The sequence below is a fragment of the Heteronotia binoei genome, chromosome 1, assembly GCF_032191835.1.
Source record: "Heteronotia binoei isolate CCM8104 ecotype False Entrance Well chromosome 1, APGP_CSIRO_Hbin_v1, whole genome shotgun sequence".
NCBI lineage: Eukaryota > Metazoa > Chordata > Lepidosauria > Squamata > Gekkonidae > Heteronotia > Heteronotia binoei.
The window spans coordinates 225,530,027-225,546,842 of NC_083223.1; the positions used below are offsets into that span (position 1 = coordinate 225,530,027).

The 16,816-nt window shown below is 39.2% G+C and overlaps 1 protein-coding gene across 3 annotated transcripts in view; it reads left to right on the top strand.

Annotated features, from left to right (window-relative positions):
• The window catches only part of DHX57 (DExH-box helicase 57), a 62,340-nt gene that overhangs the window by 5,788 nt on the left and 39,736 nt on the right, over positions 1 to 16,816 (top strand). For all 3 annotated transcript variants that reach the window (XM_060248606.1, XM_060248598.1, XM_060248616.1), the window contains 5 exons: positions 44 to 217; positions 835 to 1,646; positions 13,895 to 14,070; positions 15,634 to 15,755; positions 16,537 to 16,732. In XM_060248606.1, coding sequence (XP_060104589.1) covers positions 44 to 217; positions 835 to 1,646; positions 13,895 to 14,070; positions 15,634 to 15,755; positions 16,537 to 16,732 — 1,480 coding nt within the window. The remainder of the gene's footprint in view (positions 1 to 43; positions 218 to 834; positions 1,647 to 13,894; positions 14,071 to 15,633; positions 15,756 to 16,536; positions 16,733 to 16,816) is intronic.

Consider the following 16,816-nt stretch of genomic DNA (forward strand, 5'->3'; position numbering starts at 1 on the left):
CATAGAACCATTAGTTTTAAATGATATTCTTTTTTTCTTTTAGGGTACCTGTATCAGGGGGAGATGTTTATGATGAACCAGATTACTTGGATGATGAGCAGTGCTATCCAGAAAATCAAATAGTTCCTAAAACTACCACAAGTGCTTCTTTTCAGCCAGCTGTGAACTACATTTCAGAGACTGAAGTGTCTTCTTTTGCTGTGAACAAACTTTCCAGGTGATAATTCTTCCGTAAATACAGTAGAATACAGTAGAATACACCAGAAAGTGAGGCTAAGGTGAGAGCTCTCAGTGTTAATTGCAATTATGCAGAATTTGCAGAAGTGTAGAATGTGACATAAAATTAACATCCAAAGCATTTTAGACTCCATGTTTTTAAAAGGTAAGTTTCTAACCCTCATGATTGTTTTAAAAAATCCAGTGTTAGTAGTGTCTTGGAGTGAGGCAAGAGGATAGAATACGTCCTCCTTTAATCCACTTGTCAGTCATTTCATAGAGCCTTCAGTCCATCTTTCCCTGCTTTTGAAAGCCTTTTATCTTTTCCAGGTATGCCAGTCCGTTTCCTTTCTCCTCAGAACACTCATGAAATGTAAAATTCCATGTCCTGAAACCAGCCCTCGGAAAAACCAGAACAATTATACAAATAGTGTCATCTGTAGATGGAAAGCAAATTTGTACAAATATGTCCAAGTTATGTGCATTATTTGAACTGCAGAAATCATGGTGTACTTTCTTATTTCTTGCCTCAGCTTAACTGAAAGCATCCTTAAAAATATAAGGTAGGTACTTACTGTTTTGGAATGTATGTCAATCTGTTTTTTCCCCTCCTTTTAGGTATGGCTTTGATAGTGAGCGATGCCGAGCAGTGCTGAAGTCCTATAATGGTAACATTGGGGCATCACTGGAACACTTGCTATTTCAGTGCTTTTTGGAAAAATTTGGGCTGAGGATGCAGATCACAGAAAGTGCTGCCCAGGCGAGTATTGAAAACTGTTTGGAACAAAGACAGGAAGAGGCTTTTGCCCTCTGTTCTATCTGTGGAGACAAATTTGTGGAAAGAATTCGAAACAGAGTTTGGACAGTTGCGTTAGACCTGGCGTACCTCACAGACATTCTTAGTGAGTCAAAGCAAAAGAATAGCAACAACGGGCTAAAACCACCTTCCTTGGGAGTTTGTAAACATTACCTCCGAGGAGACTGCAGGTTTGGATCAAAATGCAGATTCAAGCATGAAAGTTCTCATCAGCAACAAGGGCTTCTGGGCCTTAAAGAAGATTCTCATCTCAGACTGAACACTCCTGTGTATGAACTTGAAATAAGATTTCCCGAGGGTAACAAATATCCTTACCAGCCACCTCTTACGGCATTCTATTGTACCAATGAGAACTTGCCTTTGGCTTGTCGGCTGCACATTGCTGAATTCCTGTATGAAAAGGCCTTGATGGCATCCGAGTCTAATGAACCTGTTGTTTATGCTTTAATAACGTGCTTAGAGGATGAAGCTGAAGTAACAAAATTGCTTACAATGACTTCCCACAGATACAGTGTCCCTCCTCTGTTGGTGACATCAGCAGCAAGAATGCCAGTAGATGGTGATAAGCGAGCACTTTCAAATAGCTCGTGTGTTACATATCAGAATCCTGAAGGTATGTGGAATGTTGTAAAATCCTTACTGAAAGAGCTATCCATATGCAATTGGAGTGCCTGGGATCTGTTCCCAGATTCAGGGTCCTGCTTGTGCTCCAGCACATTTAGAGTATGCTTGTGTGAGCAGACAGTCCTCTTACAATGCAACTTAGTTAGGCATTGGAGAGGAAATAAGGAAATACCTGAATGCTATTGTATGTAGCAGTGTTGACTGGGCATTTACATACCTGTTCTTGGAGACTTACCAAATCCATGGAAGTTAGTCAAGATGCAAGGGTATGTGGTTTATAGAGCTGCCAAGCTAAGATTTCTCCCCTAATACAATCATAGTTGATTGAGCTCACATATATTATAGCCAGAGAGATAGCAGGTTTTAAAAATAAGGGTCAAGATATGTATATTATTATGTATTATTATGTAAAAGGATACCTTTTAGATACAAAATATCATGATTCACTTAATTCGGTTTAGATTGATGACTTGTCCTCAAGTAGATGTTAATTGCTGGATCATATAGAATCCTACAGGTTGCTTTAAGGAGGGTAAATGGCAAAACCTTCTGTCTAGAATTGTCTAATATCTGCACAGTTCCATCAAAGGTTTTTAAAAGTCAGCCTGTTTGAGGATATATAGGAGAGCATACAGGAAACAGGTGAATAAAAGTTGGATCCTGCCAGTTTTTCTGCTAGCACAAGAGGTAAGAGGGCCTAACAGAAGGTTTGTTTTCCTTTGAGTATGAGTGAAGTAAGTGAGTGAATATGGGAACAATCCAGAATAAAAGCGATTAGAAGGATAGAGCCAGAAAGGAGGTGAAGAATACTTGCAAAATAATGAATTGTATTATAAGATATAAGCCTTGGTTATGAGATTAAAGTAACTTTTCCTGTTGGCTTCTCTGGAGGAGACAGCTTCATGTGAGCATCCTTCTGCACATGAGTATCCCCTCCTTTCAAATTAATGGAAAACTATTGTGGAGTGGGGAGGGTTCATATCTGCATCCTTCTCCATCACTTGCAAAAAAAGTACTAAATCAGGGTGCTTCATTTTTACTCACTTGGATGCATACATTCACATCTTCCAGTTTATGGAAAGTTGACAGAGACTTCCAGGGTTGGATCATGGAGAACTGAGCCGCTTCTCAAAAGGGGAGCGGACCGGAGCATTTGTTCTGGGCAGAGAAGAAGATGATGATATTGGATTTATATCCCACCCTCCACTCCGAAGAGTCTCAGCGGCTCACAACCTCCTTTCCCTTCCTCCCCCACAACAGACACCCTGTGAGGTAGGTGGAGCTGGAGAGGGCTCTCACAGCAGCTGCCCTTTCAAGGACAACCTCTGCCAGAGCTATTGCTGACCCATAATATTTTTAAATATTAATATTAATTTTTGAAAAGGACGGTGTTAAGAAGGTTAAATTTGGCTGCAAGGTAAGGAGATCTTTATCTTTCATTCTGGGACTAAAATCAACTTCATTTGAGATAAAGATTGAAATTTGGACTTGGCTACAATATTCTAAAGTTATAAACAAGAGAAGGGGGCAATTTTGAGACTTTTTGGAGATTTAGAAGCAAAGTTAAAGGCTGAAAAACAACTTATGTTTGGAATACTTGCGGTTTCTGTAAAAAAACCCATTGTCACTGAGTTGCTGAGCTGGAAGACTGCACAGGAAATGACGCAAAAATTGTATCGCTAGATCTTTCAACCATTGAGAACGGGACTTCGTGGCAAGAAAAGCAGGAAGAGGCCATTGGAAGAAGGGAATTTAAAGACCTCCTGGTCTTCTCTAGGACTTGCAAATCTTAGAAAATTGCGACGGCCATTAAAAGAAGGTCAAAATAATTTAAAATTCTAAAGAAAAAAAATGGGACTTTAAAAGTTATTGGAGCCGGCAGATTTCATCACTACAGAGTGAAACATATTGGAATATATGAGTGGTATTAATTTTGGTGGCCTTTTGGAGAAAAAGAAAATTTTAAAAGGGCTAGAAAAATCACGGGTGCCATTTTGTCTATTTTAAAAATTTAAAAATTAACATCTTGGGCTAGGAAGCCCTGAGAACGGCGATTTTGGGTGCATTGAAAAGGGCATCTCCCAATCTTTAAGATCCCGTGGTTTATTTTTAATTTGGAGAGAGCAACCCGAAAGCTTATTTTGGCAGTGAGGGGAGTGGAATGTTGGAGCAGAGGCTGCCAAAACAGACACACGCAAGGACTGCTTCACTTGAGGAGAGAAAAATGCCAAAAATACAAGAACAACTAGATGCCATGGAGGCAAGACTGATCAAAGTGATGGAGCTAATAACAGAAAATAAAAAGCAAGTAGTCAAAGAACTAGAGATGATGAAGTCAGAAATAAAGAAAGAAATTGAAGATCTCAGAAAGGACTCACAAACAACGTTAAACAAAGTACATGTGTTTGAAAATAAGTTGAAAGATCAAGATTCCATGATTAATAAATTGCAGGAGAAAGCAGCTCTGCAAGATTGCAAGTTAATGGAAAACCAGATTCGTTTGAGAGGAGTGCCTGAAGATGAAGGATGAAGGATCTGATTTAAGGACATATATAATAAGAATCATTGCTGAGTTTTTAGAAATAGACTCTGATGAATCTGGTTATCTGTATGATTATATATATAGGGTTAATTCCCTGTATGCCAAGAAAAATAAATTACCAAGAGATGTGGTAGTCAAATTCATTACAAGAGATATGGTGGGAAAGATCTTAAAAAAGCAATTGGAAAAAACACTGGAAATTGAGGGAAGCAGAGTAAGAATTATGAAAGAGTTGCCAAGAAAAGTCATAAATGACAGAAGATTATACAAAAAGTTAATAGATAAGTTGTGGGATATGGACGTGAGATACAGATGGATACTGCCAGAAGGTCTAAGTTTTGAACATGGAGGAAAAAGGATTACAATCACAAATGTACTGGGACTGCAGAAGGTTTTTTTGAAGAAAATAGGGGATTTGGGGATACAGAATAAAGAGAAGAATCATTATGGATTACAAATTAATATCTTGGAATGTAAATGGACAAAATTAGCCGCAAAAAAAAAAGGGCTACATTTCAATGGATCAAAAAACAAAAATGTAATATAATTTGTCTACAAAAAGTACATATTAAACAATTGGATTACAAATTTTTATGGAATAAACAACTGGGAAAAGAATTTTTCTCCTTGGCTAAGGAGAAAAAAGGTGTGATTTTTTATGTTAAACAAGAATTAGATCCAAAATTGATTTTTAAGGACAGTGATGGCAGATATCTAGCTGTGGAAGTGACGAATGATAAAAAGACGTTGTTGTTGGGACTGTATGCCCCAAATGGGGCAAAAGACTCTTTTTTTAAAGATATCATGCAAAAATTAGACCAAGTGATCTATGATCAAATAATGATAATGGGAGACTTCAATGGAACAATTATAAATGATTTGGACAGATCAGGAAAAAGAAGTAAGGAGTGGAAATTACCAAAGTCATTTTTTGATTTAGTGAAGCAAGAAAATTTGGAATATATATGGTGGAAATTCAATCCCAAGGTGCGTGACTACTTTTTTCTCAGCAAGGCATAACTTTCTCAAGAATTGATATGTTATGGACTACAAAAGATCTTGGACTTATGACAAAAAAAATAGAGATTCTTCCTAAAGTTGGGGCTGATCACAACCCACTGATGTGGTCGGCAAAAAGTCTGCAAAAGACTAGGAGATGGAGAATAAATGAAGATTTGCTACAGAAAACAGAGATAGTGCTGTCTCTAGAAAAAGAAACTAAAGCTTTCTTTCAAATAAATGAAAATGAGGACATTCACTTCCAAACTGTGTGGGATGCGTATAAAGCTGTAACTAGAGGTTTTTAAATTACAATGAATAATAAAGACAAAAAAGAGAAAGAGAAACAATTGCTGGATATTCAAAAAGAGATTGGAAAAAAAGAAAAGGAACTTAAAAAAAGACCAGGGAAAAAGAAAATAATAAGGGAAATTACAATATTGCAGAATCAATTGAGACATTTGTTAAATAAAGAGGTGAAATGGAACCTTAAGAGATTACAACAGAAATCCTTTGAAGGAGCAAATAAACCTGGAAAATACCTGGCTTGGCAAATGAAAAAAATAGGGAAAGTAAATTTGTTACTAAAATTGTAATGGAAGGTAAAGAAATAGTTGACCAAGCAGGAATTAAAAGGGAATTTTTTAAATACTTTGCTAAGTTATTTCAAGGTCAAAAGGTGGATAAAAATAAAATAGATGCATATTTACAGAAAATTCAAGTAAGCCCCTTAACAGAAAATATGGAAAAGGTCTTAAATGAACCAATTGAAAAAACTGAAGTTGAAGCAGCAATAAATTCAATGAAATTGGGAAAGGCACCAGGTCCAGACGGTTTTACAGCAAAATTTTATAAAGTGCTTGCAGAAGTGTTAGTACCAAAACTTCAAAAATTGATGAATACTATAAGGATTGATGGGAAAATACCAAATACATGGAAGGAAGCAATAATTTTGTTGATACCAAAAGAAGATAGAGATACCACAAATGTAAAAAACTATAGACCAATTTCATTACTTAACAGTGATTACAAGATATATGCTAGGATACTAGCAGAATGACTCAAACAGCATTTGAACAATTTTGTTAAAGAGGAGCAAGCAGGATTTCTCCCCAGGAGGCAAATTAGAGATAATATCAGAACTGTTATAGAAATTATTGAATATTATGAGAAGCATCCTGAAAAAGAAGTGACATTATTCTTTGCAGATGCAGAGAAGGCCTTTGACAATGTGAATTGGGACTTTATGTTTGCAGTGATGGAGAAATTAGGACTTGGAGAAGCTTTTATAAGAATGGTTAAGGCAATATATACTGAGCAACAAGCAAGACTCTGTATAAATGCAGATTTGACATAGAAAATGATAATCAGCAAAGGTACAAGGCAAGGTTGCCCTCTATCTCCATTGATATTCATAATGACACTAGAAATATTGCTCATGCAGATACAAGAAGATAAAGGAATAGAGGGGCTGAAACTGAAGGTTTTTTCTTATAAATACAGAGCGTTTGCTGATGATGTAATGTTTTTTAATGAAAATCCCTTATCTGTGACACCATTGCTGCTTCATAAAATTCAAGACTATGGAGAATTGGCAGGTTTCTATATAAACAAAGAAAAATCAAAAATTTTGCGTAAAAATATGACAGAGTCAACAGGAAGAACTGCAAAGAGTAACATAGTGTGAAGTTGCTTCAAAAGTAAGATATTTAGGTGTGGAAATTACTATGAAAAATATAGATTTGTATAAAAACAATTATGAAAAGCTTTGGTGGAAAATTGATAAAGATTTGATAAAATGGAATAAACTGAACTTGTCTATGCTGGGCAGAATTGCTGCAATCAAAATGAATGTTCTACCAAGAATTATGTTTCTATTTCAAACAATTCCAATTGTGATGGACAATAAACAATTTAGTAAATGGCAATGAAAAGTCTCAGAATTTGTATGGGTGGGCAAGAAACCAAGAGTTAAAATGAAAATTTTAACTGATGCAAAAGAAAGAGGAGGTTTCCAACTGCCAGATTTAAAATTGTATCATGATGCAGTATGTTTGGTATGGATTAAAGAATGGATGACGTTATTAAATAAGAATCTGCTGGCGTTAGAAGGTCATGGAAATATTTTTGGTTGGCATGCATATTTGTTTTATGGGAAAAATAAGATGGATGGCTTTTTCTCGCATCATTATATAAAAAGAAACTTGCTAAGTACTTGGGTAAAATATAAAAAATATGGTGATGAGAGAAAGCTGCTGTGGATTGTGCCAACGGAAGTATTAAAATTATTTTCAGAAACTGATGCAGGGATGTGGTTAACGTACAATCATCTATTAAAAATACATGGAGGAAAGGTGGAACTAAAATCAGCTGAAGAATTACAATATAAATATAACTGGTTTCAACTACAACAAATTAAGAGCTTGGTGGAACAGGACATTAAAAATGAAGGTATAAGACAGGAGCAAACAGAATTGGAAAAAATGCTGTTGGGTGATAATGAAAAGTTGATTTCAAGGATTTATAAATTACTATTGAAGTGGTCAACAGAAGATGAAGTAGTTAAATCTCAAATGAGAAAATGGGCAATTAATTTTAACAAAGAAATACAAATGGAATCTTGGGAGTATTTATGGAAGAACTCTATGAATATTTCGACATGTTATAACATTAAAGAAAACTGTTTTAAAATGCTGTATAGATGGTACATGACACCTAAGAAACTGGCAAAAATAAATAATCAGGTGTCAGACAGATGTTGGAAATGTAAAAACATGAAGGATCTTTCTACAATATGTGGTGGACTTGTGAAAAAGCAAAACAATTTTGGCAAATGATTCAGGAAGAAATGTCAAAAAAATTAGGTTATGACATCAAGAGGTCTCCAGACACTTTTTTGTTGAGATTACAAATGGAAAGTTTTCCAAAACAAAATAGAACGATGGTGTGGTATCTACTTTCAGCTGCAAGGACATTGTATGCGCAGCTATGGAAGCAAGATAAAATACCAGAAAAATGGGACTGGATTCTAAAAGTTATGTCATGGAGTGAAATGGACAAACTTACAAGAATCTTAAAAGACTATGATATGGAGAAGTTTAGGAAGGGATGGGAGAAATTTCAAAAATATGTTGAAAAATAATGGAAAGTAAAGGGACATTTAGTGATTTTTGATAATAGATGAATTGAGTGGAACAATTGACTTAAGTTTACAAAGGGAAAAATTTTCCTTTGGAAAATGAAGATGAACTTATAGAGTTAACTTTTCTTATTTTATGTTTTTATTTATTCTGTATTGATATAAGCATGATGATATTAGCATGATGCTTCAAAGAGCCGCAGTAGATCTAGATGATGACGATGGTGTCTACATCCGCTATCGCACCGATGGCAGCCTGTTCAACCTGAGGCGACTAAAGGCTCACTCCAAGACAATGGAAAAACTTATCCGAGAGCTACTGTTTGCTGATGATGCTGCACTCGTCTCCCACTCGGTATTAGCTCTGCAGCATATGACGTCCTGCTTTGCAGAGGCTGCCAAGCTATTCGGCCTAGAAGTTAGTCTGAAGAAGACAGAAGTTCACCACCAGCCTGCACCCCAGGAAGATTATCACCCTCCCTGCATCACTGTGGGTGAATCAGTACTGAAGACTGTCCAGCAGTTCAGCTACCTGGGGTGCATCATCTCCTCAGATGCCAAGATCGACAAGGAGATTGACAACAGGCTGGCAAAGACAAACCGTGCATTTGGCCGACTGCACAAAAGAGTGTGGAGCAACAAGCATCTGAAAAAAGGCACAAAGTTCAATGTTTACAAAGCGGTTGTGATGACAACCCTCATCTACGGCTCCGAATCGTGGGTTTTATACCGTCATCACCTGCGACTCCTTGAGCGCTTTCATCAGCGCTGCCTTCGCACCATCCTCAACATCCACTGGAGTGACTTTGTGACCAACACTGAAGTCCTCAAGAGGGCGGAGGTTACAAGCATCGAGGCACTGCTGTTGAAGACGCAGCTGCGCTGGGCAGGGCATATTTCTAGATGGAAAACCACCGCCTTCCCAAGATTGCTCTGTATGGCGAACTTTCCACCGGCCATCGAAATAGAGGGGCACCAAAGAAGAGGTACAGGGACTCCTTGAAGAAATCCCTTGGCACCTGTCGCATCAACCATCACCAGTGGTCTGACCTAGCCTCAGATCGCAAAGCACGGAGGCACACCATCCACCAGGCTGTCTCTTCCTTTGAGAACGCACGCATAGCTGGTCTTGAGGACAAAAGGAGATTAAGGAAGAATCGCACTGCTACAGCACCAACCCCAAATCAGACTTTTCCCTGCAGCCACTGTGGCCGGATCTGCCTGTCCCGCATTGGTCTTGTCAGCCAGCAGCGAGCCTGCAGCAGACGTGGACTACTGCACCCTTCTTAAATCTTTGTTCGCGAAGTCAAGCCGAGAGAGATTGATATAAGGTTCTAAAATGGAGATTCTTGATTTGTTAAGTTACCTTGTTTCTTTTTTTAATTTTAAGTAAACACCGGCGGGGGGCAAGAAAAAGGTAGGGAGGAGAAGGGGGGGAAAGCGATGTATTGTTTTTATTTTGTATTTTTAAAATTTCTTATGGATTTCTATAACAATATATTGCAAATTAATAAAATTGTTTTAAAACCGGTTTATGGAAAGCTGAAATAAGCAAAATTTTTTCAAGATGATGGAATTTGCAGCTGAAATGAGATCCTTCAGAATGAATAGCAGAATTTTACCTTCCTAGACTGGGGAGGGCAATGGCAAACCACCCCATAACAAAAAGTCTGCCAAGAAAACATTGTGATGTGACATCACCCTGTGGATTGGTAATGACTTGGTGCTTGCACAGGGGACTACCTTTACCTTTAGACTTATTGAAGGAAGTGGGCTTAAAAGGGTGTAGCTCTGTTTGGGCTATACTGTAAATCCATTGCTTCGTCCTTTGACTGCAAAGGCTCTTTGTTCTGTTCCTAATTCTAATTGTTCACTATAGACAGATATTTTCAGATAATCTTTGTCATGGAAACTGCAAAAAAAATGCAGTAACTGAAATGGCTTGTGTATCATTCAATTGATCATTTAAATAGCAATGTCAGATTGGTGCATGATAAAAAGGAGAAAAAATAGGTATAATGAGAGTGCTAAAATCATCATGGCTTATACCTGCTGCTGTAGAGGAGCTCCCTTTTCTATGGAGAAATACAGAACCAAAAGCCTTACAACCTTATTAAACATTTGCTTGTGATGATGAAAGCTTGACTTTTTCCCCACATCATAATACTGATAAATCTGAGTTTTGTACTTGTGTGGTAGCTTTCTCTATCATTCCTACATCTTGGAAGCCTTTAACTAATAATGTTTATTAATGACTTAATAAGGTATTTACACCTCGCCTTTCTTCCCAATGGGGTCCCAAAGCAGCTTTTTTTCCTTTCCTCCATTTTCGCAATGTAGAAAGGTTAGGAGCAACTTCTTTCATTGAGGGCATTTTTTTCCTAACCTGGCATTTAACTGTGTTCTTAATCACTTTGGTACTGTAAACAATGTGAACCATAGGTCTTGACTAACATTGGACTGGACCCATCCTTTGTAGCCATGTGGTGTATATGCCGGTTTGCTGTAGGGGTTTGAGTGTTGGACTAGGATCTGGGAGACCTGCGTCTCTACTTTGCCATGGAAGAGAATTAGATTCACTTTTAGAAATGCTTTGGGTTGAAATAGAGGGCCCAAAAGGAAATTTAACTATGGGAGTTTGTTATCGCCCACCAAATCAAAAGAGAGAGGACGATTATAATATGATGGAAGGCTTAAAGATAGCGGCTAAACGTAAAAACTGTGTCGTAATAGGTGATTGTAACTACCCGCAGATTGATTGGGTCAATATGTGTTCTGGTCGAGAGAAAGAGATTGAGTTTCTTGATGCTCTCAATGACTGTGCTATGGAGCAGATGGTCTCAGAACCTACCAGGGGTGGGGCGATCCTGGATTTGGTACTAAGTAATGCCCAAGACTTGGTGAGAGATGTAAAAGTGATTGCGCCGCTTGGGAGCAGTGACCATAATGTTATTGATTTCACCGTTTGTATAAATAGGGAGTTGTCCAAAAGGACCGCCACAACCACGTTTAACTTTAAAAGGGGTAAATACACTGAGATGAGGAGGCATGTGAGGAGGAAACTGAAAGGAAAGGTAAATACAGTCAAAACCCTTGGGGAAGCTTGGAGGCTATTTAAAACCACAATCCTAGAAGCTCAGATAAAATATATACCACAAGTTAGGAAAGGCACAAACAGGTATAAGAAAAGGCCTTCATGGTTAACAAACAAAGTAATGGAAGCTGTAAAAGGTAAGAAGGACTCCTTTAAGCGGTGGAAAACCAGTCCAAGTGAGATTAGTAAAACGGAACACAGGCTGTGGCAAATCAAATGCAAGACTGTGATCAGGCAGGCAAAAAGGGACTATGAGGAGCATATTGCAAAAAACATAAAGACCAACAATAAAACTTTCTTCAGATATATTAGAAGTAGGAAACCAGCCAGGGAGGCAGTGGGGCCCTTGGATGACCATGGGGTAAAAGGATTACTGAAGGAGGATAGGGAAATGGCTGAGAAGCTAAATGAATTTTTTGCCTCCGTCTTCACTGTAGAAGACGAGAACTTTTTGCCCACCCCAGAACCACTAATTTTGGAAGGGGTGTTGAAAGACCTGAGTCAGATTGAGGTGACAAATGAGGAGGTCCTACAACTGATAGACAAATTAAAAACTAATAAGTCACTGGGTCTGGATGGCATACATCCGAGAGTTCTGAAAGAACTCAAAGTTGAACTTGTGGATCTTCTAACAAAAATCTGTAATCTTTCATTGAAATCTGCCTCCGTTCCTGAGGACTGGAAGGTAGCAAATGTCACCCCCATCTTTAAAAAAGGTTCCAGAGGAGATCCGGGAAATTACAGGCCAGTCAGTCTGACTTCAATACCGGGAAAGTTGGTAGAAACCATTATCAAGGACAGAATGAGTAGGCACATTGATGAACACGGGTTATTGAGGAAGACTCAGCATGGGTTCTGCAAGGGAAGATCTTGCCTCACTAACCTGTTGCATTTCTTTGAGGGGGTGAACAAACATGTGGACAAAGGAGACCCGATAGATGTTGTTTACCTTGACTTCCAGAAAGCTTTTGATAAAGTTCCTCATCAAAGGCTCCTTAGAAAGCTTGAGAGTCATGGAGTAAAAGGACAGGTCCTCTTGTGGATCAAAAACTGGCTGAGTAATAGGAAGCAGAGAGTGAGTATAAATGGGCAGTCTTCGCAGTGGAGGACGGTAAGCAGTGGGGTGCCGCAGGGCTCGGTACTGGGTCCCATGCTCTTTAACTTGTTCATAAATGATTTAGAGTTGGGAGTGAGCAGTGAAGTGGCCAAGTTTGCGGATGACACTAAATTGTTCAGGGTGGTGAGAACCAGAGAGGATTGTGAGGAACTCCAAAGGGATCTGTTGAGGCTGGGTGAGTGGGCGTCAACGTGGCAGATGCGGTTCAATGTGGCCAAGTGCAAAGTAATGCACATTGGGGCTAAGAATCCCAGCTACAAATACAAGTTGATGGGGTGTGAACTGGCAGAGACTGACCAAGAGAGAGATCTTGGGTTCATGATAGATAACTCACTGAAAGTGTCAAGACAGTGTGCGTTTGCAATAAAAAAGGCCAATGCCATGCTGGGAATTATTAGGAAGGGAATTGAAAACAAATCAGCCAGTATCATAATGCCCCTGTATAAATCGATGGTGCGGTCTCATTTGGAGTACTGTGTGCAGTTCTGGTCGCCGCACCTCAAAAAGGATATTATAGCATTAGAGAAGGTGCAGAGAAGGGCAACTAGAATGATTAAAGGGCTGGAGCACTTTCCCTATGAAGAAAGGTTGAAACGCTTGGGACTCTTTAGCTTGGAGAAACGTCGACTGCGGGGTGACATGATAGAGGTTTACAAGATAATGCATGGGATGGAGAAAGTAGAGAAAGAAGTACTTTCCCCCCTTTCTCACAATACAAGAACTCGTGGGCATTCGATGAAATTGCTGAGCAGACAGGTTAAAACGGATAAAAGGAAGTACTTCTTCACCCAAAGGGTGATTAACATGTGGAATTCACTGCCACAGGAGGTGGTGGCGGCCACAAGTATAGCCACCTTCAAGAGGGGTTTAGATAAAAATATGGAGCACAGGTCCATCAGTGGCTATTAGCCACAGTGTATGTGTGTATATAACATTTTTGCCACTGTGTGACACAGAGTGTTGGACTTGATGGGCCGTTGGCCTGATCCAGCATGGCTTCTCTTATGTTCTTATGTTCTAAGTTTCTGGGTGACCTTTTTGCCTGTTGTACACTCTCAGCTACCTCACAGGACTGTTGTGAGGCTAAAGCGATGGAAAATAGAACAATACAAGGTGTCTTGGGTCCCTACTGGAGGGGTAAGATGGGGTATAAATGAAGTAAGTAAATTAAAATATTCACTCACAACATTGTGTCCAAGTGAAGTAAATTTCATAACAGTTGGTGCAATGCAAAAAAAGAAACAAAATAGTTGCTTTGTTCCATTGTAAACTTTTGCAAGAAAGAGACAAATGCTGGGACATTTGGCTTATGTAGTAGAAGAATGAATTTCTTCTTCTATTTTAAGCTACAAAAGAATTAGTGTTGGAAGAAGAGGAAGAAGATGGCGAGGAACTACAGACCATTCATGTAGAGAGTGAGAGTTATGTGAACTTCAAAAAGGATCTGAGAAAGTACAGTACTCAAGCAGAACCTGCTAGCAAAGAGAATGTTAAAATTTGCAAACAATTCAGCTTGAAGAAGGTATGATGAAGTGAAAATACTATTCATGAAATTATTTCCAAATAAGGTTATCTATCAATATGAGTTGCTTGTATGTATATTAGAATCATAGAGTTGGAAAGGACCTCCAGGGTCATATAGTCCAATCCCCTGCACAATGCAGGAACTTCACAAATACCCCCTCCACCATACATCCCCAGTGACCCCTGCTCTATGTCCAGAAGATGGGAAAAAAAAACCCCAGGATCCCTTGCCAAACTGGCCTGGAGAAAAATTGCTGCCTGACCCCTAAGTGTCAATCAGCGTTCCCCTGGACATGTAAGAAAGGGCCACAAGAATTAAGCACTGAATAAATGTCTACTAGTGGAAATGGAGAGCCAAAACTGAGGTTCTACTAATAGAGATGAATCTCTTATATCTAATATTTTGCCTTTTATAAATCCCCAGTTAATTGTAGAGCTACTTCTCATATTTCAATTTAAGGCATTCGGGTTCTCTGTAAAAGTAATGTGGAATCAATACCACATACATCTATTTTCCAGTTTCCTAGACAGTAATCTTAAAGCCAGCCAAAGTGTGGGTCCTGGAGCAAAAGGACATACGTATATAGCTCTTCTTGTTAATCTGCAGGTGATATTTTTAAAAGGCTTGAATAGTATCACAAGTCACTGATATTTTATTTATAAGGTAGTGTCCCATGTTTTTGAACTCATATTTTACAACTGGCATGGTCAGATGCTGGCTGCATGTCTAAAGGTCTTTGGAGAAGATGACTGAAGCTCAAAAAAATTCTTGTGGTACTCTGTGGCTGGGCCATAGCTGTGCAGTATCTCTTCCTTGTGAGCTTGAGAAACAATGCGTACAAAGTGCTTCATAAACTATCTTTTTACTCCTTAGTTGCTTTTTTTCAAGTTGCAGCTGACTTATGGCAACCCTATAGGGTTTTCAAGGCAAGAGGTGGTTTAGAATCATAAGAACTGGAAGAGGCCATACAGGTCATCTAGTCCAGCCTCCTGCTCAATGCAGGATCAGCTTAAAGCATCGCTGACAAGTATTCATCCAGCCACTGCTTGAAGACTGCCAATGAGGGGGAAGTAACCACCTCCCTAGGCAGCCAATTCCATTGCTGAACTACTCTTACTGTTAAAAAAAGTCTTAATATCCAGCCAGTACCTTTCCACCCATAACCATTATTGGTATTGCCTGCCTCTGTATGGTGACACCAGAGTTCCTTGGTGGTCTCCCATCCAAATACTAACCCTGGGCCGATCCTGCTTAGAGCTTCTGAGATCTGACAACATTGGGCTAGTCTGGGCTATCCAGGTCAGGACTTGCTGCTTGTAGGACTGTACATTTTTGTTTACACTAAAAAACAACAACAAAAAACGTTGCTGGTGGGTCAGCTAAAAGTGGACTGTTGTATCAGCATGAGGAATGCCTGTCAGCAGAAGAGCCTCTGGCATTTGCAAAGTGCAACTAAGCTGACAGAAAGTGCAGCCTGTAGCTTAGCAGAGGAGTAGGATGCAACCCAATGAATTAAGAGCTGTGAGTGGCTGCTCTTGACCTTTTGTTTGTATTTACCAGTCTTCTAGGCACTACCAGGCCATGTTGCAAGAAAGGCAAAAACTTCCTGCATGGGAGGAGAAGAAAACTATTCTTGGCTTGCTGAACAAAAATCAAGTCTTGGTTGTTAGCGGTATGACTGGGTAAGAATGTTAGCTATATTCTAAGATCTGGGGAACTCATAGCACCAACAGTGTGAAAAGGAACCTCATTCTATATCATCTTCCTGATAGGCAAGAAAACTGGGAGAATCTTGCTCATGCTTACAGGAGAGGTTGGACAGCATTTTCTTTCTCTGTTATCCCTGATTCTTTCTTCTTAGCAAATCTACCCTAGCAGTTGGAAAGGGCAAGAGGTTGAGTCACCCGGATAGCACATCTAACTGGAGGTACAGAACAGCCCAGCCAGCACAGTGTTCTTTTGTTTCTGTGTGACTTCATGCCCCTCCCACATCAGAGTTCTGAGCTGGGCTGCTTTTGACAAGGTGACCCTAGCTTTGTACTATGCCTGCTAGATGATGTATGCTGTGTATCCACTTTATGAAACCTAATTGTGTGTCTGCTGCCAGAAAGATTCCTGAGTAATACTTTATATAGTCATGTGTCAAATTGCCCGCTGAGCACGTGAAAAGTGTCCTTTCACTTTAATAGAAATGGGCAGTTGAAGCTTTTCATGGCAGCAGTCTGATTATTGCTGCAGACCAAACTGATTGCAAAGGGATAATGAGAGCAGTGGTCCCCAGTCTTTCTGGTATGGTGAGCCACTTAAAAAAACAGAGGATTTGCAAATCAGTAAACCTTTGCGGGTTTGGGGAAGCCGGCTAATCTATAGCCATCTTTAGTTATGTTGCTTAGCACAAATTATAACTTGCTTTTTCAAATGTAGATGTAGAATTTTTAAAATATTTTAATTTTTTTCATGTAGATGTGGAAAGACCACTCAGATTCCTCAGTTTATCCTGGATTCCTCATTAGAAGGACCTGCCAATAAGGTAGCCAACATCATCTGCACCCAACCTCGGAGGATCTCTGCCATTTCTGTGGCTGAACGAGTAGCCAAGGAGCGAATGGAGAGAGTTGGGGTCACGGTTGGTTACCAGATCCGGCTAGAAAGCGTCAAGGTTGGTTCTTATTTAATGCTGTGTTTATATGTCAGTGGCATCATGGATGACAGCTAACGTTATTATGTTAACCCAATATTGACT